General features: G+C 46.6%; 1 protein-coding gene across 1 annotated transcript in view; it reads right to left on the reverse strand.

Annotated features, from left to right (window-relative positions):
• Positions 1 to 3,585: 3,585 nt before the first annotated feature.
• arid1ab (AT rich interactive domain 1Ab (SWI-like)) overlaps positions 3,586 to 22,108 on the reverse strand; it is a 51,625-nt gene continuing 33,102 nt past the window's right edge. Inside the window, exons 5-20 of the mRNA XM_041052858.1 lie at positions 16,282 to 16,522; positions 15,195 to 15,284; positions 14,564 to 14,734; positions 13,686 to 13,986; positions 12,893 to 13,044; positions 12,659 to 12,756; positions 12,356 to 12,565; positions 12,024 to 12,228; positions 9,972 to 10,104; positions 9,437 to 9,612; positions 9,217 to 9,346; positions 8,916 to 9,035; positions 8,633 to 8,729; positions 7,583 to 8,402; positions 7,082 to 7,212; positions 3,586 to 6,966 (exon numbers count right to left, since the gene is read on the reverse strand). Of these exons, the coding sequence (XP_040908792.1) occupies positions 5,044 to 6,966; positions 7,082 to 7,212; positions 7,583 to 8,402; positions 8,633 to 8,729; positions 8,916 to 9,035; positions 9,217 to 9,346; positions 9,437 to 9,612; positions 9,972 to 10,104; positions 12,024 to 12,228; positions 12,356 to 12,565; positions 12,659 to 12,756; positions 12,893 to 13,044; positions 13,686 to 13,986; positions 14,564 to 14,734; positions 15,195 to 15,284; positions 16,282 to 16,522 (4,998 nt within the window). The 3' untranslated portion in view covers positions 3,586 to 5,043. The remainder of the gene's footprint in view (positions 6,967 to 7,081; positions 7,213 to 7,582; positions 8,403 to 8,632; positions 8,730 to 8,915; positions 9,036 to 9,216; positions 9,347 to 9,436; positions 9,613 to 9,971; positions 10,105 to 12,023; positions 12,229 to 12,355; positions 12,566 to 12,658; positions 12,757 to 12,892; positions 13,045 to 13,685; positions 13,987 to 14,563; positions 14,735 to 15,194; positions 15,285 to 16,281; positions 16,523 to 22,108) is intronic.

The raw sequence follows: 22,108 nt of genomic DNA on the forward strand, positions 1-22,108 counted from the left end.
ATGCGTGAAATTTAATGCACAGAATCTGATTTTTTTGTTTTGTTTGGCAATGAAAGGACGACTGAGGTGGGTTTAATGTTACCTGTAGCTCAGACGCTCCACTCAACGCGATCCAGGAGAAGAGGACAGATGTGGCAGGAAGATTCCACTAATGATTTCTGGACGCAGCTGCAGATGGGCTGGATGGTCTTTCACCACGTGCTGAGCAAGTGGAACAGCTTCCTCTTAAAACATTATTAAGCTGTAAAAGACACACGTTAGCACATTGTTACAAACTGTGTGTTTTCTACTAAATATTGCTCAATTAGAGCCTGAAACCCAACCACTAATTATAAAAACTGTCACATTTTTAATGTTAAGCTTGGAAAGGGTTATGTTTGTGTATGTGTGAGCGAAAAAAAAATAAAAAAGATTATTTGTTCCATTGCCACGGGTTTTTAAGACCTAAGTACATTTATTTGGGCAAACTTAACAATAATGTGCAATAAAAGTCATGAAATCAATAATAATAATAATAATTTAAGTGTTTTAGATAATGTTACATAAATGTTAAGAAGTCATTATGTGTTGAGCTGAGCCGACTGAACTCAGTCAGTTTCACTCATATCAGATTAACTGATACACTGCATACAGCAAACAACAACAAGTTTTCAAACCCTCGGAGATAATGGACATTTTACAAGTGACTTCCTGGACAAAACCCTGGTAGAGTTCAGTTTCCTCAAAATCATCCATGAAAATGCTTTAAAAATATTCGAGGCTTTTCTTAATTCATTTCTCTGACACATCATCCCTGTAGGAAAGTTTCATATCTCCACCACTTTCTTTGGTGCTGGTTTGAAGTCATTGTCCCCCAGAGTTGAGATGCATCTGTGGCTGTGTGATCTCCCTCTAGCAGTCGATGACAAACATGGGTTTTTGCAGAAGTACTTTGTGAGATATTTCATCCAAGATGTCTGGCAGAGTAGCAGCAGTGACCCTCTCCCTGCATTCATTGCTGCTCAGCACTTCTGGAAGGTCATCAGCACCAACAGAGGAAAAAAAAAATCATCTGAAGCCCGTCTGAGGACAGCTTGGCAGCTCGTAAACCTGAAGGAAGCCTGTCTTCAGGTCACTGTGTACTGCCCCAAAAAGCAATTCCTCTGGAAAAGGAGGCAGGAGCTTGATTGGCAGGTACAATCTTGAAATCCCTCCAGAAGATTTCTCCAAACTGCTTTCCACGTAAAAGACACTTGCAAAGTTCTTCCAAGGTTCAACGTTTATAAATCTATGTCCACAGACGCTGCTGTAGACATCTGGGACTACACCAGACCCACTACCCTTCTTTACTGACTTGTCAGGAAGTAGACGTCTCACTTCCAATGTTTTTCATCCATAATCTCAGACACAGAAAAAGCCTGGGTCATTTCACAGAAGCTGTGGTTTAGGACCAAATCTGTTTCAGGCTCTGAGGGAACTCGTTTGATTGACAGGCTGTATCTGATCCTGTCACCTCTGAAACTGCTCGGTGGTTACCGCAGACAAAGCCATGGGCTCACTGACGTGACTCCATCTTGCAGGGTTTCCTCTGGTTACTGGAGACGATGTGATGATTTCACCAGAGACAATGAACTCTACCTCTGCAGGCTCAGAGACATAAGCATCACAGCCTGGGTCACCATCTGACCAAAACCAGTGCTCACTGTATGATAAGTGAAAGAAAAGATGCAAAGGAAAACAAGGAAACAGAACCTTTCACTTTTCAACCAAATTGACGGTTTCCTCTGAGGCATGTCCTCCTCTCATGCATCTCACAGTATCTGACTGTGTCTCTGCCGTCTTGGACCTGTAGAGGAAAATACACAGGAAGACAGTTAAAATGTCTCAGATTCAAAGAATGAGCGGGACACAAGTATGAAAAATGTATCTGTAGAAAAAGAAAAGACCACAAGACTCACTGCCATTTCTGCTGAAATTTCAAAATGTAGATTAGAAAAAAAAAGTCCAAGTATTTGGATGTTTGCACCCACAAATACTTAGAAATAACGAGCAGCACTGTGGCCTTGTTAAAAACTGCAACTTACGATTTCTTATGTGCTGAAAAATCCTTTTTTCTTTTTCTTTTTTTGCTATCTTGACCGAGGAGTTTTTCCATCATGGTATTGTCTTCATGCACCTGCTGTTTAGCAAACACAAACACAGTTTTGTTACTGGTGTAATCTAAATTTTACACTTTTGTTTCTGACAATGCATCAAATGAAGGAGAAGAACTGCACCTAACAGCACTCAGCTGCTTCACTCATTAGTCACTACTGAGCTGTTGCACTATAAACATGTATTCACATACAGTTACGGCAGTTCAGTCACTGGGCCACTACCACCTACTGACCTCTAGAGGGCGCAGTGGCATAGACAGTGAAAACACTGACAGATGTGAACTGAGACGAGTTAAAGCCAGTGTTTGGTTCATAATAATTATTATACACCATTATGTGTTCAGTTTATGAAAACTTACAGTGGAGCTGCCTTCTGAGGGTTTGGACCTAAACTCTTTCTGTGGCTCTGCCCAGAGGACGTTTCCTAATGTCTCACCTGGTAAGCTTTACAGTGGCTGAAGCTCTTTGTAAGTAAAAAGGTGTAAATGCTGATGCTGGTGATGTAGCAATAGCAAAAAAACTTCCTGTGTGAAGGCTGCTAAATAAACGCACATCTCAAACTTACTTACAGTTGATAAACAGGCTGACAGTGAACACAGATGAAGTCTGATCCATCCACAGGATCCATGTGCCTTAATGCACTTCACCGAGTCAGAACCTCCTAGAGTCAATGTTGTGAAGAGGAAGCGAGGACTTTACTTTGGATTACTCTGTTTTCATGTCTCTCTCGCAAAAGAGATCTTGATCTCCGTGAGACTTCCTGATTAAATAAAGCTTAACTAAGTAAAACCACATCAAGAGGTGGCAGGAGTCTTTGAAAAATTAGTTGCTGTCGCATTTAGCTCATGCTGTTTTTTTTATGGATGCTATTTATCTCTCCATTGAGGACAACAATAGAAATAAATATTTAAAAACTTTTTTTTATGCTGTCTACTGGGGGAAGGATTATTTGTTTCTTCTTGTAATTTTTTTTTTTTTGCTTTACAGATTAAACATTGCTCTCCATGAGCATGTTTTTGATTTGATCTGAGATGATAATCTAGGACAGAAAAAAAAAAAAAAACCTAACTTGTCCGCATGTATCACGCAGACCTGGCCTCTGCATGTTTCCCCACTAATGTAAATATATATGTAAATATCAGCACGTGTGAGCCAGGGACAAGGACAGCGTCGGGGTGAGAAGTCAGTCGGTGCAGGGATGGAAAACATGGCTGTGCATTTGATAAGCAGCGTACTGCAGAGAGCTGGGTCTGAGCGTCTCTGCATCCATGTGTAAATATCAGACTCGTCAGCAAAACACACCGCGCGCCGCTTCATACGTATCAAATCGTCTCTGTGCAAGTGCAGTGCAAGCCAAATGAAAAATTCAGGACCTTATTTACTGCTGCCTCAACCACGTACGAGGGGAATAATAAATAAATCCACAGCAAACGTCTTACGAAGATTTAATGTACATTTATTCTTAACACGTGGAACATATAGTATAAAGATTTCATACTGAATAAATGATATTCATTAAGCCAAAAAAAGGAAAAAAGAGGAATTTACATCAAGTTTTTAGCTACATCATCTGAAATACAAATATGCAGAATCCGCATCACTGGAAAAAAAAAACAAAAAAAAAAAAAACAAAATAAACAAAATTCAAATGGTTTCTTCATCAAGGTCTAGTTTGTCATTTATGAAGGAGCTCAAATGGAACCGCGGACATGATTTTCGTTATATTCTCTACACCCAGACTGGAGACAAACTGAAACTTTAAGTCGTGTGTTTGTTGGGGGTGGCGTTGGACAGCAGCTAAACACCCCCTGGAGCGCGATACGAGCAGGGTGAGGCGCTGAAGTAACGGAGAGGGTGGGTGTCAAGTAATCGCATGGCGTACTTGATGCAGGGAAAGTTGTAATCGTCAAAGATTAAAAATGGTGAAGAGCAACAGAAGTTGAGAAAGAGAGAGAGAGAAGTGTAATGTACAACATCATATATACACTGCAGCTTGGACTGCATCTAAAGTTGAGGACCAGTCCTAAAGAGGTGACTTTTTAATATAAGGGTCAAGTCATACAATCAAGGGACAAAGAGAAGAGGTCGGGGTGTTGTAGGTTCACCATACTTTGGGGGGAAAGCCGTTTTCTCTCTCGACATTAACTAAAACTGTTTTTAAAAACTACAGTTTGCTGCCAAGCCAGCGTATCTCAGTGTGAAACAGTATTATTACAGTATGTTTACAGTTTTTAAGGTGTACAGTACAGAAAAAGTCCTACAATCTACTGCACAGGCCTCCCATGACAGATGTCTGTTCACAGCCAATAATGTGGTTCCTGTGGGGCTGAGTATATAGCATCCAAAATTACAGCAATTATACCACACCACAGTCCGTGAAGTCTATGTAGCCTCCAAACATGAACCATAATATTGTTTAGTCTGTGCCCTCTTCTCCCTGCCGACCCCCAGAGGGAGAAAACGAGCACATGTATCCCCCAAACTCACTGTAAACGAGACAGCAACTTTGGTTACAGTTTTTTTTCTTTTTTCTGGAGATTTTTCTTTTCATTAAAAAAAAAAAAAAAACAAGTCCGATCCGCAGGGCAGCGCACTCTGTCCTATACCTGGGTCCCAATCTGCTCTTCTTTGCCAGTATCTTTCCATTTCAGACGTTTAAAATCCACAGCTACTTCATGATATTCCTTCCTTTAGTGAGAAGCAGGGGTAGAAAGACAGTGGAATCCGAGGTGGGTTTGCATAAATTAAAAAAAAAAAAAAAAAAAGGACAGTCAGTTTTGCTCTCTTCACTCACACACCACAGACGTACACACATTCACACACACGCACACAAAAAAAACAAACAAAAAAAAAAAACGAGGGGGTGAGGGGAACGGAAAGACGCAGAGCTGAAACCGCCCCACGGCTGTCATGACTGGCCAATCAGAAAAAGTACGTCACAGATCACTTGGGACACCAGAGAGTTCATAAGTGGGGACACTGAGATGTCCAGTAGCCGCGACTCGTACAAAGTGAACTCCGAGTGGTTTTCCTCTACCTTAGCCAGGGCATGCAGGGCCCGAGCCGCCCGCCGCATCATGTCCACACTGGTGGGCTCGAACTGGGGTGCGCCCTGCATTTGTAGCAGGGAGCTCTGGCTCTGCTGGTACTGTGTGGCAGCTAGGCTGTCCTCCAGAAAGCCTAGCAGGTTACCCACGCTGCTTTTCTGCACAGCAATAGCCCGCGCCGCTAGGCTGTCGCCCTGTGCTAGGTTAGCCAACAGGACGACTGCCATCTCCCGGCAGACGGCCACCTTGCGCTCACCGACCAGGCGCACCAACGAGCCGTAGAGCTTCTCCAAACGGCTGAATGGTGGCGTTGCTAGAATGAGGTCGACGTTGTTGTCCTGGATGCTGAGCTTGCTGAGGGTCTCAAGAACCAGTCTCTGGGGGGAAAGTGAGCCATGGGGTCCAAGCGTGGGGAAGGGGTCCAGAGCCTCTGCTGAGGGGCAGACAGCCCAGTGGAGCAGGCCATCCAGCAGCGGTAGGCATATACTCTCTGGGTAGATGGAAAGGTCCAGCTGGCCTGAGATGTTTGCCAGAGTGACCAAGCAGTTCTCCCTTAACACTTCGAGGCAGTCCCACCACCACTCGTCTCTCTCGCAGCTCACACCTTCATCTTCCTCCTCCTCCTTCTCATAGGTGACCGGCGCTTGTTTGCGTTCGGGGTGCCTGTGGTGGAGCAGCACCAGGCGGCCCAGCAGCAGCAGGAGGCCTGAGTGTTTCGACATCTCCAGGTCGTTACCTGGGATGAAGGAGAGGCTGCGTACTATGTTGGAAATGCAAATACAGCGCCGAGCTAGCGAGTCCTGCCAGTCAGAGACGGTGCTGAGCGGCGTTTCATCCTTGCTGTGTGGCTCGTCCTCCAGGATCTTGACGTTGCGGCGGCTCTGGAGGTCAGGATTGATGCTGAACAGATACTTGCCATTTTCCTTCTGCTCCTCTGCACCTCCACGAACTACTTCCTCTGTGACCGACCCTGGGCGGGCAGATAGTACATCATCAATGGTGGCAGTGACTGGTGCGCCGATGGGAAGAGGAGGAGAGGTCTTCTCCACTGGAGACTTCTGAGGTTCAGAAGACTGGGACGGCTGCTGCCGAGGCTTATCCTCCCCATTGGACTTTGATTTCTCAGGGTTTTCTGCTGCCACGTCAAGCACCTGGACCTTCTTGCGGCTCTCAGTGGCTGTTGGTGTGTGTTTCCGGTGCTTGAGCAGATCCATCCGACTCTCAAAGTGGGTCTGGATGTGTTCGGTAGTGTCACCCCCACCAATGCTCCAGTGTATCAAGCCGCTGTCAAAGCTCTGCCGCTGCCCAAGCTTGGATGAGTGATTCACCAGGAAGGGATTCTTCTTCCGCACCACCTTGATGGGAAGTTTATCGAACTTGCTAGCCTGCCTGGGCCTTTCCGAGTGGAGGTTGGGGTCCAGGGAGGACCCTGAGGTAGAGGTACTGGGTTCCTTGATAGAAGACTCCCTATCCTTCTCCTCTTCCTCATCTTCTGAAGACTTGTCTTTCTGGGAGCTCTCCTCCTCCTGTTTCACCTGGACAGGTGATGAGGTGTCGGGACTAGCCTTTGATTCCTCTACCTCCTCATCTTCCTCGTCCTCTTCGTCCGTGTCCATGTCCTCTGCCTCGGGCATTGGAATTTCATCATCAGAGTCCTCTGCAGCGTTGGGGTCTATGAGGGTGCGCTGGCCAGGGTCCCCTACTTCGTACTCCTTTAAGATGCCAAAGATCTCAATGAGGCAGCGTCTGAAGTACTCTACCACCAGCTCCAGGAATCCAGGCAGCTGAGAAACCAAAGAGGACAGTCACCAAAACAATCCGAACTCACAGACAGCATGACGAGCAAAGTCATTTTTTATGTTAAAGCAGATTTAACAGGTGTGGCTTTGTGTAACTTACCTGGCATAAGTTAAAAGTAGAAATGCTGTTGTCATCATACAGCAGAATGTTGATGGTGTCTAAGGCCCAGGTGCTTTCCGCTAGTAAGCCTGACTTTAGAGACATCATCACTCTCCAAGCCTCAGGAGTGCCTGTGAACAGACAGAAACAAAATGCATGTGAGCCAACGTGATCAGGATCGGTCACCGACAACTTCCCCCAAGAACAGCAAGAGTTATCAAATGGGAAACTCAGGTTAGGCAGACGATCATCTGACATACCTTTAGTAGCAATTAAAGCTGTGGGCAATCATTTAAAGAAACTTTAGACTCTGGTTTACCTGTCAAACTGTTCTCAAAAGCAGTTTTTGAGTCAGTAACATTTTATGGTTACAGTAAGACTATGTTTTCCAGTCCACAAGCATGTGGTAATATTTGTCAGTATTTACTGTTTGTACTTGGTTTAGTGCAAATGCATATTTATTCAAAATACTGAGTGAGACACGAAATAAAAGTTCTGTACCAATGTCTTTCATGGTGAGTCGCCTGCGGGGCTTAAGGTGGGGTTGGGAGGCCTCAACAGAGCCTGGAGGGAAGGCCACATCTCGCCTGATCATGGGTTGCTGCACAGGGGCCTGGCCAATGTGGGAGGCAGGTACCGGAGGTCCAGCTTTCTGCACCTTAATGCCCGGATGCATGTAGGGGGACTTGCTGGGTGATGTCCTGCTTTCCATGGGCCGGGGCATGGGCGCTGGGCTCGACACCTGAGGAATGTGGTTCTGGGAAGTCTGGTATGTGGATGGCAGGGGTCTGGTCATGGGAGGTCCAGAGCCACCAGGGCCAAATGGTGGCTGTCGCTGGTTGACATGGCCAGGCCACTGGCCCTCGTGGTTCATGCGTTGGTCTGACGGCATCATCTCCTCTGAGCGGTTCATGCCATGGTAGCCAGGGCCCTGGCCTGGTACAGGAGGTCCCTGTCGGTTGGAATAGTTAGGGTAGCCCATCTCCGTGCGGCCCTGCCACAATGGGCCTTGGGGGCCATCAGGACCTGAGGGCATGGGGCTTGCCATCATCTGGGGAGGCATTGGAGACTGGGAGTTGGGGCCTGCAGATGACGGTCCTCGGTCCCGACCAAAGGGGAAGGGGAACTGGTTCTGTGGGCCTGGTGGTCTGCGGTCCCCTCCAGGATATGCATTATACTGGTTATACATGTCCTGTTGACCCTGGGGCCCTGTGGACTGTGGTCCCGGCTGCTGCTGACCACTGTAGGGGACATTGTACATTTCTCCCTCATGGCGCTTGGCGGGAGGACCATACCCTCCGTCAACAGGACGCTTGTAGTTCTGTCAGCAGACAACATTCAGCATTATACTTAACAACTGAGTATCTCTACACAATGATTTTTAAGAAAAAAATATGAATCTGTTCAACAGAATGCCAGCACAGATCGGAATGTCTACCCTTTGTACCATATTGAGCAAAAATATCATAAAAAGGGAAATAACTAAAAAAAAAACAAGAAGGAATCAAGTTGAAATACGAGTTTCGCAAACACTGAACAAAATGTTCTCACCGGTTGCTGCTGTGGATACATTCCTGGCTGCTGATTTGGGTATGGGCCACCAGGTGGAGCTCCTTGACCAGGGTACTGATTGGAATAGGACTCATGCCTGAGAACAGTAACAAAAAAAGTTCACACCATTTTTCTTCTTCTCGGTGAGTGAACAGACAGTTTTTTTTATAAAAGTCAAATGCTGATAATCCTGCTGTCTTTTAACATGATCACACTGGTAAATGCCTCAAAAGAACAATCTGTCTCCTAATACAGACCAGTCTTCGTACAGAATGCTACTGACCGTTGCTGTGGTGGAGGGCGGCTGGGTGAGTACATCCCTGTGTCGGCTCCAGAAGGCATCATGTTGGGCTGAGGAGCTCCTGGTCCCATACTGCCATCAGGGCCCATGCCTGGCTCCTGTCTGTAAACCCAACAAACAAACTCATCAGCTGATTTAACTTGACATAAAAAAAAGACACTGGAATAGTACAGACCTGATTGCAGGCTCATCAAGGACTTTGTAACCCGTTTATGTATGCTTTACAGATGAATATGATTCTAAAATCATGCTGACCATTTGGAGAATAATGTAGTATGTTTACCTTCGGTCGTATCCGTATGGGTACTGTTGTCTCTGGCCCATCTGCATGTTGCCCATGGGGCCTGGTGGGCCTCTATTAAACTGTTCTCCCATCCCACTGTTGGGGCCTGGTGGCATGAACTGCTCTCCAGCTTTAAAAAAAGAGAAGCCCAGAATCCTGTTGGTTTCAGCTCTAACAGAACTCCTACATCATCTGCTTTGCTGGTTTGGCTGGCGCTCACCTTTCCTCATGCCGCCGAAGGGGTCCTTGTTGGTCTCGTAGGGACCCATCCGACCCATCATCTCTGGGCCACCCATCCCAGGTTGGTAGCCTTGAGAGTTGGGAGTCATGGCGTTCCTTCTGGAAAATGCTGGGTCTCCGCCATCGGCAAAAGGGTCCTGCAGATTCACGCTACTCCTACAGGAGGTGAGGAAGCTTGTTAGTAAAATGTTGATGTTGAATTATTTGGTTCATATAGATCCTTTTTTATTTTCCAAACATTACCAAACATTTTTTTCCCTCCTTACATTCCAAGACACTCAAAATCATGGGGTCCATGTACAATAACAAATCTACTGTCATAGACATTCAGATTATTGTTCTTTATATTTTATCAGTTTCATTCCTGAGTGTTTTACCAAACCCCAAATAAATAATCTACACAATATTTATCCAACCATTTTACTTTCATTATTATATTCCTTTTTCTCACTTATTCACAAATTCATTGGTCATGTGATTTTGTTAACATCAACATTGCGGCCTCTGATTCATACCTGACACCAGGCATTGGAGGCATTTGTGTGTGTGGGGTGGATGCTGGGGTGGGGGGCTTCAGGTCTCCCCCCTCTGCCATTGAACTACTGGTGGACTGTGGAGTTTGGGGTCCTTGCAGGGATCCAGATCCAGCTGCAAGACAAGGATATACACAATGAGTACTCGGCAACAACTATCAAGTCCTCCGGTTTGTAAAATTCAAAGATCGCAAAGAATTCACAGAACGCCCCCTCCCCTTCCCCTCCTCTCCTCACTCCAGGAATAAAGGCGAGAGTTGATAGTTGATAGTCAGGAGGGATAGTCTTGTGGATAGGCTAAGAACTGCTGGGGGCTTTCAGGAACACATGCTGCTTTTGGCAATCCTAAATCCCATTAAGAAATTCCTGAGTGCTGCACAGAGAAACACAGTTTGTGTCGAGCTGACTGGCTTTTGAGTGCACAGCCAGCGAAAAATGTTGAATCCTCCAGCTCATCACAGCATGCCAACCCCCTTCACCCCCACTTCCCATCACCCCCTCTCTCAACCACTGCTGGGCTCTCGGAGTCACCAGGAAACAATGATCTAAACCCTGACTCTGACAGATTACTGCCTGGCCTGTAGAGACAGGAGACGGCAAAGTTGTGTGTGTGTGCATGAGAGTGAGTGATAGTTTGTTTGTGTTGTGTGTGTGTGTGATAGACATAGTAGCGCTCATCCTTAACTTCAGCTCAGGACTTCTCACTATTAGCACGCCAGTCTGATGACTCACAGGTTCCCATTCATTAAACTGCCACACACACACACATACACACACAACACTGGGGTCATTGGCAGGTCACATTTATTCACATTTTCTCACATCACCCCCTCGCCTGTGTAGCTCTCACACGTACACACACATTAACTGCCTCACCCTCCTCTTCCTCTCCCCCCTCCTCCCTCTGGGCAAGGATTTCCCTCTACTAAAGATGAAGGGGGGGGAGGGGGAGGTCTCGTGAGGATGGGAAAAAAAACATAGCATGGTAGAAACAGAGTCAGAGTGAGAGAGGGAATTGTGTGACTTTTACACACACACACACACACACAAGCCTCTTCCCCCCATTCATCATTTCTGGCTCAGTACTAATCTCCAGGGAGTGTTGCCTTGCCTCTGTAGCCCTGGGCCAGGCACTAGGCAGCGAGGACACGCCACTGACGGGGCATCGCTATCGCCAAATCACCTCCCGCCCTATGCTGCCGCTCGCAACCCCCCTGCACCCCCACCCCAGCTCTTCCTTCGTACTAACTAGAGGGCTGATGCCAGCTGACAAGCACCCTGATGTCTCCTGTAACAACACCCCGGCGCTGACTCAGTGCCCTGTGTCTGACAGCCTGGGTCTCGGCCAGACTGAAGCAGCACGTGGTCGATCCTGGTGCGGTTGCTCCTGGCAGCTATCACAGAAGTCCTTCCAATACAAACAGCTTCCAGGCGACAGCATGGTCCCGAGACCCCCGCCCCAACAACCTCTGGTATGACTGACTGCCAGTTTACACACTGACTTATACTCAAAATCCAGAGTTCATTGAAAGATTCGACATGCTGGTTGTGTCGCTGCTCGCACAAAAACCAACGTGGTGGTGGTGGGAGGGTCTGAAAGGACAAGTCTTTCATCACGTCCTGTGCAAATGCCAGGGAGTGTTCCCCCAAGACATGTGTTGGTGGAAGTGTCCAGAGGATGCAGTGCGCTTCTCTGACATACTGCCACACTGCCGTCATTTACAACTCCTCCGATGCACGCCAAAACAGCAGTGATTTATGGAGGATGGCAGCCCCATACACGAGATGACAAACGATGGTCTATGATCGGCTGTTAACACTGCAATTAATAGAATACCATAAAATAAGCTAGTTTATAGACAGATGATAGGGGGCAAACAGAACAAGGAGAATGTGATGAACTGCATGGACACCATGCAGCACCCAAGGGAGAAAGGGAAAAATGAAATAAGCTTTCATTCATTCAAAATGAGTGCAATTTATTTAAAGGATGAAACAAATGGAGGTGAAGCGCAGGAGGATGGAGACGCTCACCTGGGCTGGGAGGCTGGATCTTCGGCTGGTTCTTTTTGGTGTCCGTGTTGAAGAAGTCTGGGGGCGGGTCCTCGCCTCGCTCGATCTTGCACTCGAAGGCGTACAAACACTGGATGTACTGTTTCTTGAGCGAACTGGCTGCGCTGCTCGACGTGCCTACGTTCAGGTTGGTGGCCAGCTCCCTCCACTTCTTGTTCTTGTTCACCTGGTGGGCGACAGAGGAAGGAGGAGGCTTAGAAAGCTGCACAAAAAATAGCCTCATAAGAATTACAAAGCTGCCTGTTGTGAGATCTGTAATATTCACATCAAATTTAGGTGGAATCCTGGCATACCTGGGTGAGGCCGCCAATCTCTTTGACGGACACATAGAGTCTGAAGAGATCGAGAGGCTTGCGGCCCACAGCGGGCAGGTTGTTCATGCCCATGGCCTTCTCCTCAGCAAAGGCCAAGTATCGGTCCACCCACATCTTCCTCTCTGGCTCCGGGCCAAGCTCGTACAGACGAGTAATCTTCTCATTGGTGATGGTGGAAGAGCTCGACTTCTGCAGAACAGATGATGGAAAGAAATCATGAGATGGGAAAAAGCAGATCTCATGAGAAACAAGAATTTCATCATGTGGACTCAGAACTTTTACCTTTTTGGATTCAGGTTTGGGAGTCCCGTCCACTTTGTTGTTCATCTTCTGGGCAGGGTTCATTTTGTCCATGCCAAACTCTGAACTGGGAGCCATTCCTAGGTGTTCAGAGGTAATAAGAAGAGTGCATAAAAATAAGAGTTTTGTCTATAAAACTATTTTATGGTCAAAAGATCTAAGCCAACAGAAGTGCTATGACCACCTGATCAAGGTTTCAGTGTAGCTTTTACTCACCAGGGGTGTTGTTGGCCATGTTTGCTCCCATTGGGTATGGCCCTGGCCCTGGCCCTCCCTGGTTCATCATACCGTGCATGCTGTTCATGCCAGGGCCATATGGAGAGCCTGTTCCCATCATGCCCTGGGACATGTTAGGGTAGCCAGGTGGCCTAGAGAGGAGAACGATTGTTTAGATGAAACACTGAGAAAACTGAGACATAACTATCAGATAAAACTGAATCATTAACACAAAGAAATAAAGATTTACGAGTGTCATGCTTTTCATGCCTTGATCTCTGATGCTGTAGCAACATGCAGCATGCTGTAACATGCTTTATCCCTGTCTTATGTTCACTGGGTTCAACTTATTCTATAAGAAACGTCAATTTCCTTCATATGATTCTAGCAACTGCCACATGGGTGTGTCTCCGTAGGCTGAGCTGGCGTACTCGCTGGGGAAGGATGTGATTCAGTGATCTCAGAGACCATCTCCTGCTCTCATTCTCTCCATGTTTTTTTCTTTTTTCTCTCATAGATAAGTTTGGTCTGCTGCCATCTACTCTGCAGCACACTCAGGCACCAAAACACACAGCACACCGGCTTGCACGTGGGAAGAACCAATCATCTTTCATGGTCACACAAGCAGCAAATGCATGCAAAAACACACACACACACACACACACACACACACACACAGCTAAAAGATGAAAAAAAAAAAACTTTCCAGGCTCAAGAGTCTTAATACAATGAGTCTTACTGACCCTTGACAGTCAAGTGCTCCTTTTGCAGCCAGTAGCTGCAAAACACCCACCTGTTGTGTATGGAGTTAGTGGGTCCATGGTGCATGGTGGGGCCGCCGTCCTTCCGGTTCATGCCAGGAGGGGGACACATCCCCGACCCCACCTGAGGAGGCATGCCGCCCATGTTAGAGCCCATCCCAGGACCGTAGGGCCGAGCACCCATCTGGCCCGGGCCTAGTCTACCAGGTGGCATGCTTCCGTAAGGAGCCCCGCTGCCCTGACCAGGCATGGGGTTCATGGAGCCACCCATACCGGGGCCGCTGGGGTAGTTGGCGTTGGGCATCCCTGTGTAGCCGGGTTGCCTGGGGTAACCTGGAAGGGTCACAGATGGACAGAAAATTTAGATTTCAGGTTGACATTGTCTCACGGCATCCTGTTGTGTTTTTTAAACTGAAACAGAGAAATCTGTGAAGGAACTTTGGTTCATTTCTCACTGATGAGATAAAGACTTTCAGCAGTCCAGCTCTAAATTTACCTCTGTGCTGCTGCCTGTTCTGACAAGCAGCCTGATGAAGCAGGCTTTATCTGGCCCTCGCTGTTCGTTGCCATGACTCATAGCAGAACTTTTTCAAAGCCCACAGAAACCAGCTGAGACTTCAAAGTGGAGTGATATAATTTCATAAATATATGAAGTGAGAGGAAACTTCAAAGCCTTTTTTTAAAATCTGGGCTATGTATGAAACTGTGATGGTCGCAGGATGACAACTGTAAACTCATTCATAATATTTTTAGGATTTGGAGAAAAAAAAAAAGGGCAAAACTCTGCATGATATGACCAAGTAGAGTGCACCACTCAACACTGTACTCTCCCTGCTCCTCTAACACTTTGTAAACCAGTGAGAGCCTTTTAAAGCAACACCTCCCACACTTCTGCCCTCAGGCCTCTCACCTTGTGGGCCATACTGGCCCCCCTGAGGCCCGTAGTTTCCCATGGAGTTGTTCTGAGGATAGGGTCCCATCCCACCATGTATCTGGCCTCCTGAAGACTGGCGTGGAGATAAGGCGGAGCCAGGTTGTCCAGGGGACCCGTATGGAGGCATCTGAGGGTTACGCATGTACACTGGAGAGGATTGAGAGGGAACATCATTAGATACTTCATCATTTGTAACAGACCTCATGTAAAAAAAAAAAAAAAAAAGAAAAACTCAGCTTCTGCTTAAATGTACTGTTATATAAACACATGATTCACACTGTGTGAAGAACCTAGCTCTTTACTTCCTCACACACACACACACACACACACACACACACAGCAGTACAGTGTGTCTGTCTGCTGTTACCCTCATTTGACCTGGTAAGCAGACTACAAGCACATTCTTATTTGAAGATTTAGCCGGCGGGAGTGTTTGCAGGAGGGGGGGAACGCGAACAAACTCAAACGATCACACCTATAAGCTGCTGAGGATGTGGCTCACATTCTTATACTATTTGCCACTGAGCAGATGAGAGGTTCCTCTAGAAAGGTTTTTTTTTCCCCGATTTGAGTATTTGAACCTCTTGAGGCATGTCTCCACACTCACCCCTGTCCTGGCCCATGGCTGACTGGTTCATGGAAGAGTGCATGATGCTGTCTGACTGGACGCTGGGTGGCCGGGGAGGCATCTGGTTACCTGCAGGACAGCAACAACACAGGGACTCAGGAACATGAAAATACTTTGAATTTACTAAGGGAACGTTGGAAATCTCATTGCCAAGGTCTTAAACTTTGAATTGCTGACCATGAGATGACAACAAACTAAAGCGAATCAACACTATGACAGTGTCACAGTTACAATGCTCTCCACAGTCAGTCTCCATGAGTGGTTGGTGCCATTGTAACTTCTGTTTCTCTGCCATCTGGATGGTTTACAAGCATCATGTAAGGAGAAACTTAATGTTCCCATCTGGCAAGCCGCTTCATGAATTACAAATATGATCCACTGTATTCGTGAGTGAGCAGTTTCTGAATTAAAACTCTAAATCTGTCTCTTGTTTTGTTTACTGGATGTTTCACGCAGCATCCGACTCCATATACTGAAGGTGACACTTCTATGAAAAATGTATTTAAATTATTGTGGCCGGGTTAGGTATTTTTAGGAAGTATATATTTTTTTAACGCTCCGGCAGCCTTTGGCAGGTGAGTCAAAATGACTGCCTTCAGTTATTTCATACTGCATAATATTAGTGGCTTTTGGTTATTGTCCTGTAAATATTTAGCATTTGTTCTTTGTCAGCAGGTTTGCGTCCTGTCATTTGGCACACCCGAGTAACGCTACAGGGTGTTTCCAGACCCATTGCTCTTAGTTCTTGTGTATGTTCATGAGGGTTACAGTTTTAACTTGTCTAATTACAGCAAAAAAAAATACATTTTGTGTTTGCATGAATATATAAGAGTGTTGTTCCCTCATGTAGGTTATATTGCCTTCCAGAGATTTAAGGCCTTAAATAAATAAACAACTATGAAGCAAAATTCTCAACTGTTTTTTTGTGAGTGAACATAACACATAAAAATGTAAAAGTATAATATTAGATTTGGCAGAAGAAAAAGTGGTTTAGATGTGTCATTACGTGAGCAGAAGGAAGACCAACAACAGAACTGTGTTCTTACTATTTTACTTAGTGCTTTACCTGGCACAGCAGCAGGGGACAGAGGGCCGGTGCGGGAGGGGGTGACGCTGGCGGGGGAGCCCACAGGTGATGGCGAGGGCCCGCGTATGCCTGGCAAGTGGGGCGAGGTGTGCGGAGAGAAGGGCGACTGGGCAGGGTTGCTTTGCTCGCCCTGACTGCTTGAGACCCCCGATGTGCTGACGCCCGGACTCAGGGCCCCCTCTGTACCGGTGGGTAGGTCGTCGATGGAGCCCGACAGATCCTGGAATAAGGAGAGCAAGATGGGTTAAAGATTGGGGGGTTTTTTTTGTAAGGGAAATGAAGTTAATCAAATTTTTTTGACTCATTTTGGGTGTCCATCTGTGGACTCTGCTTCTAAATAGTGATGCATCCGTTTCAAAAAAAAAGAAAATGTCAGGGGCATTGTTTGATTTTCTATGTATCTGAAAAAGTTCACTGAACAACAGATTGGATATTCAAACATTCTGATAACTATAAAAACATAAAAACTGAGGTTTGAGCTCTGAATATTAAAAGTCCATTTCTTTTTCTTCTTTGGTTAAACCATGAAATACGGCATGATGTACAACTTCTCTTTTTTTATGGCTTATGTGTTATTTTAACACGGAATTCATTCACACTTCAAATCAACTTATGGCAACACTAACTCACCATTTCAAGAGTTTGTAATACAGTTTGACAATGTGATGGGAACAGGTTTATAAGAATCAACGTTTATAAGACAAAAAAACCATCAATCAAACCAACTAATCCACTGCAACCCTTTGGAGAAGCTGCAACTATGATGGAGAGTGGGAAAATAATTGGAAAAACCGATACACGATATCAAAGGCAAATCAGTCTCCCTGTGTGCGTCAGTGTGTCGGTGTGTGTAAGCGGGGATGTAAATAAAGCCCAGTTTGGCTCAGGCTCTAAAATGTGAAAAGCTGGAGAAGACAGCCGCTGCATTTGGAGAAATGTGAATCACATTCAGGAGAAATAAGTATCATATTCAGGCTTTTTCCTGCACATACTTGTAAGAGGAGGGTGAGAGCATTTTATTTCAGAATCATATCAAAGTCAAGTGAAGTCAAATCAATTGAGTGGAAATCCAAATGGTCACTGATGCGTTACAGCAATCTTTGCCTTCGCCGGGGTGTGTCTGTTATTCTCTCATATACAAGCCTGCCACCCTATTATAGTGCAAGCACATATTCAGGCACAATGACTTCTTCTTCCACCTTTTTAAAAATACTCCACATCACTCCCATAATGCTGATAATGATCCATCTTGGCAAGGAGAACTCTGTTTGTGTGGCTTGCAAAGAGAAAGAGGGGAGGGAGAAAAAAAAAAAATATTTGAAGCGAGTCATCCTGGGAGGCAGTTGAAATAATTGGTGCTGGGCACAGGCTCTGGTGCCATGTGGTGTTGTTATTGAGGCTCGCTGGCTGTGACACAAAGACAGCCAGGCAGGCAGGAAGGTAGGAAGGCAGCCGGCGATGATTATGTTTGTGGGAAGGTGAATGTTTACACACTGGCCACTCACGTGGAGCCCATGTGCTTGCTCAGAAATGCAAGCTCATCTGCCAGTCACATCGGAGGAGGGAAAAAAAATGGGAGGGAGGGAGGAGGAGGGAAAAAAAAAAGCACTCATTGGAAGGTGGCCAACTATTCCCATAGAAATCTCACACTCGCAGGCTGGCTGCAGCCCCGAAGCTGGCGGTTTTGCACTTGAAACAGCGCCCGTTGCTATTTTTGGGACGTGACCTGATGGAGGAACCCCAGAGGGAGTGACAGGAGGAGAACGCTGATTCAGAATCCCCCCCCCAAAACACACACACACACCCCCACCCTGTTTCCCTCTGCCCTCCCTACATCTCTTCCTCTTTCTCTCACTTCAGTGACTGCACAAACCCAGGTCTTGTGTCTGACTGACACAGGAGATGTGGCAGCTATGAAACCATGCAAAACCCAGCAGGAGGGCTTTTGTATACCAGTGTCACACTTTAACATGTTTCATTGGCTGATTAATGCTCACAAATATAAAAACAGGTCAGAACGAGGCAAAGCCATGCTGCGTGAACGAGACAGAGAGGTGAGATCTTAACGCTCTGGAGTGGAGAGCAGAGATCAAACAGCATGACATTCCTTGCTTAAACAACCATGGCGGGATCCTTTTTCCAGCAGCCAGCATTGTCAGCTGACCTACATCTCCCCCTCTTCCCAACCAGCACCACCCCACCTCCACTCAGACATCACAAGACCGGTCATCTGACAGAGGGCTCGGTCTGAAGGCCCTGGGCCCGCTGCTATGATGACCATCTCGGCAGCTGCCCCAAAGCTTTGGAGTCACAGCACACAAAGTGGTGTCCCAGGCCACAATGAACACCCTCCTACAGCAACCCCTCTTTGACCCAGACCACAGAGCAAAAAGGTCAGGGGTCAATTCCTGGAGCTACGCCCAAAAGTCACATCTCAGCAAGGGGTCACTGTGGACGGCTGCACAGGACATACACGCTTCAGTCATGAGACAGAAACAGGAGCCCAAAAAAAAATCATAAAAAAGGAGAATGCATCCTGATAAAAAAAAAACCAAACAAACAAAAATGCCTTTTAAAAGTGGGATTTGGGGTACTCCAGGGGGCCCTCAGGGGCCTTTATGCAGAATGAGGATGAGTTAAGTAAAAATCTACAAGAAATGAGCAAATCAGAGAAGCAATGAGACTCCACTCACTATTACCAGCTACAGTCTATATCAGTACGTTACTGAGGTCAACTGACAAGTGCCAAGAACAACCAACTTCTCTGAGAAAAACTCGAACGGATGGCTCTATGAATTCAATTTCACCACCAGACACTAAATAATCAGATTATATATTACAGACTCATTTATCTACTATCCATCATGCTAAAGTAGGAACTCTGACGTCGTGAGACGAGCACTTGGCCTCGGCCTGCTGCTGATGTTGCAGTGCATTGTGCGACCGGTCAGATTCTGTGACCTGTAGTGGTGCAACAACCATTTCACTTTCAGGCAACGCTCAGTGCATCATGCAAGCAGAAAAAGGGATCATGTGTTTAGCGGATATTTGTTGAATGATTGAAAGTAGAATTTATATTATTTCTACTGTGTTGTTTCTACTTCTGCAGCTCCACCACACAGTTCAACAGTTCATCCTTAAACCAACAGTAAGAAATATATTCCTTATCACTACATCAAACGGTTTACAGCCCCTAATGCTCAAAAAAAAAAAAAGTAAAGTGATAAAACTAAATATTCACATGTTCACCTGCTATACAGGCACATATGCAGCATGGAGGGCGAGCTCTTTAACATTCTGTAAATATCTAACAACTGACAGCTCTCATCCCTCAGCCTGGATAGGCAGAAGCATTGTGTACACACGCACACAAACACACAAACACACACACAAACACACAAACACACACACACACACACACACACACAAGCTCCTACCTACTCCCACTCTGCAGTCATTGATTTTTCCCAGCTCAATACTGCACAGCACCAGCCTGTTCTGCTGACTGCACAAGCCGGACAGCGAGAGCAGAGGAAGGAGGGGGAGGAGGAGGAGGAGAGGAGAGGAGAGGAGGAGGGGGGCGGCTGGTGATACTGATGCTGCTGAAGCTCTGCTATTCAACCTGCTCATTATGAGAAGGCAAATGATGAAGAGGACATGGATCAGGCTTGGAGAAGAGTTGAGGGACGGTGGAGTGGCTAACTTGGGAGTGTGGGGGATTATGAGCCGGAGGAAGAAGGTTACGACAGTATTATTTATGACAAATGTAACAGTTGATAACATGAGTGTACACAAAAATGCACAAGATGCTTCCCACCCCCCGACACACACATGAAGGGAGTGGAAAAAGCTGTGTTGTGGAGTGAAGGAGAGAGCTGCAGCTCTTTCTGTGGAAGCTTCTCTCTATGGCAGCCATTTTGTGTTTTTCCCAGCACTGCCTAACATGGAACTTCAGAGCTGAGCACTGCAGAACAGTCTTCATCATGTTTGAGGGTTGAAGAGAGGCAGAAGGACAGATTTATACGGTGAAAATTTATTTTAAAAAATACTAAAACAATTCAATCACATGTCCTCTGATCCAATTATTGTTCGCAAATGTGGAAAATGGCAGACAGTCTTTACTCTTTCCACAATTCCCATATTCTCCACTGCTCTTCTGAGTGTGCCTGTGCTGTTTCTGAGTCATCTGCTCTGCTCTCCTCTCTGCCGTCCTAATGTATTCCATTTGCAGATTACTTCACTGAATCAATCAAGCCCGACCAGAGCCATTAGTCTGCCATGCCAGCCGATTTTCCTTTTTTTTTTTTTTGTAGGTTATGAGAAACAGAAAGTGGGAGGAAAGAGGTTGCGTAGCGGCCCTGAGATAATGAAACGTATCTGGAATGTGTGACCCTGGCCAGTAGTGTAACTAGATCTGGTGGTGGTGGTGGTAAGGAGGGAGAGGAGGGGAGGGGGCCAGAGTTCATCCCTCAGTCACACACTCTGCCTGACCCACTCTTCTCTGGCGTTCTCAGACCTCAGGGTTTCACCAGCCGCCTGGCTGCCAGGGTTCCTTGTTCTCAGGCCTCCAGATGATGAAACAGAACACAATATACCGGAAAAAAAACAGAACAGAAAAAGAAAAAGAAAAAAGCTCACTCACTCCAGACTTGCATGCTCACACATTCTCTGTGGTGAGGTGATATCTGAGGAAGAGAGAGTAAGAGGGGGGGGGGGGGGGGGGGGGGGGGGGTTGCAGAAATAGGAGGGGAGGGGAAAAAAAACACTGGCTGCATCTCAAGGGCTGCCATGGTTACTGTGATCCACGTGGTTGACACATTAGAGTCGACACAGTCCCTCCCCCCTGTTGCTGCCATCCCTCGGTCTGTCTCTCTGTCTCTCTCTCCCTCTCTCTGCGGCCTCCCTGCGTGCCTGGCAGGGTCACAGTGCAGTCAGCTACTACAAAAGAAGAAGCCCGTCATTGTTACAGGAAACGCAGACGCCCCAAAGCTGTGCCGCCCCCCACCCCCCGCTCCTGCTCCACCACCGCCACCGCTTTAATTACACACTCGGCCTCCGGGCCTTTCGCGCCGAGGAGGCCAGGGAGACACGCACACACATATACATGTGGAGTGGACAAACACAAGGCAGTAAAACCTTGAACTTCATTGCTGTCTTTGCTGAGTCCCTAATGTTTATGTTTATAAGTTGACGAGCTTGTCGGCGAGAACACTTCAGCGCGGCGTGTCTACCACTCATTCAGGGCAAAAGTGGGCTTTTGATATCCGAATGGGGTCATGGGAAAAGTCATCTCTTCCCTTTAAAGCATAAGATCAAGTGAAATTTTCTCTGCACGTTTTATAGAGAGGTTTCTCTTCTCTTTCTCTCAGCTCAGTCTGTGAACATGCTGACTTGACTTAACTGAGCCCAGAAGCACATTATCTCCACGCCGCGATCTGAGCGCTTCTATCTGTCACAGACAGATGACGGATAGATTGTAGGCGCTCAGACAAAATAAAATTAAGCCCGTGTGTTCTATGAAAGCACCTGTACTGACTCCATGCTGCATTACCGTGGGGTTACAGCAGGAAACGTACAGATGGTGAATATGAAGACTGACAGGTGGGTGTTGTTCACACCTCAGCCACCTGCCCATGGGTCCCACCTACATCCAGGGGCCGTGCCGAGCTACAGGGGGCTTCTGGGATGTCCATCTAAGGCTTGGAGAGAGGCAGTTCCAGCCCCAGCTCGAGGTTTGCAGGGCTGAGCTCAACCATAAGGGGGCACTCCCATCCCACTATGAGGGAAGAACTGGAGAAAGGAGGAG

The sequence above is a fragment of the Toxotes jaculatrix genome, chromosome 13 (genome assembly GCF_017976425.1).
Source record: "Toxotes jaculatrix isolate fToxJac2 chromosome 13, fToxJac2.pri, whole genome shotgun sequence".
In the NCBI taxonomy this organism is placed as follows: Eukaryota; Metazoa; Chordata; class Actinopteri; family Toxotidae; genus Toxotes; species Toxotes jaculatrix.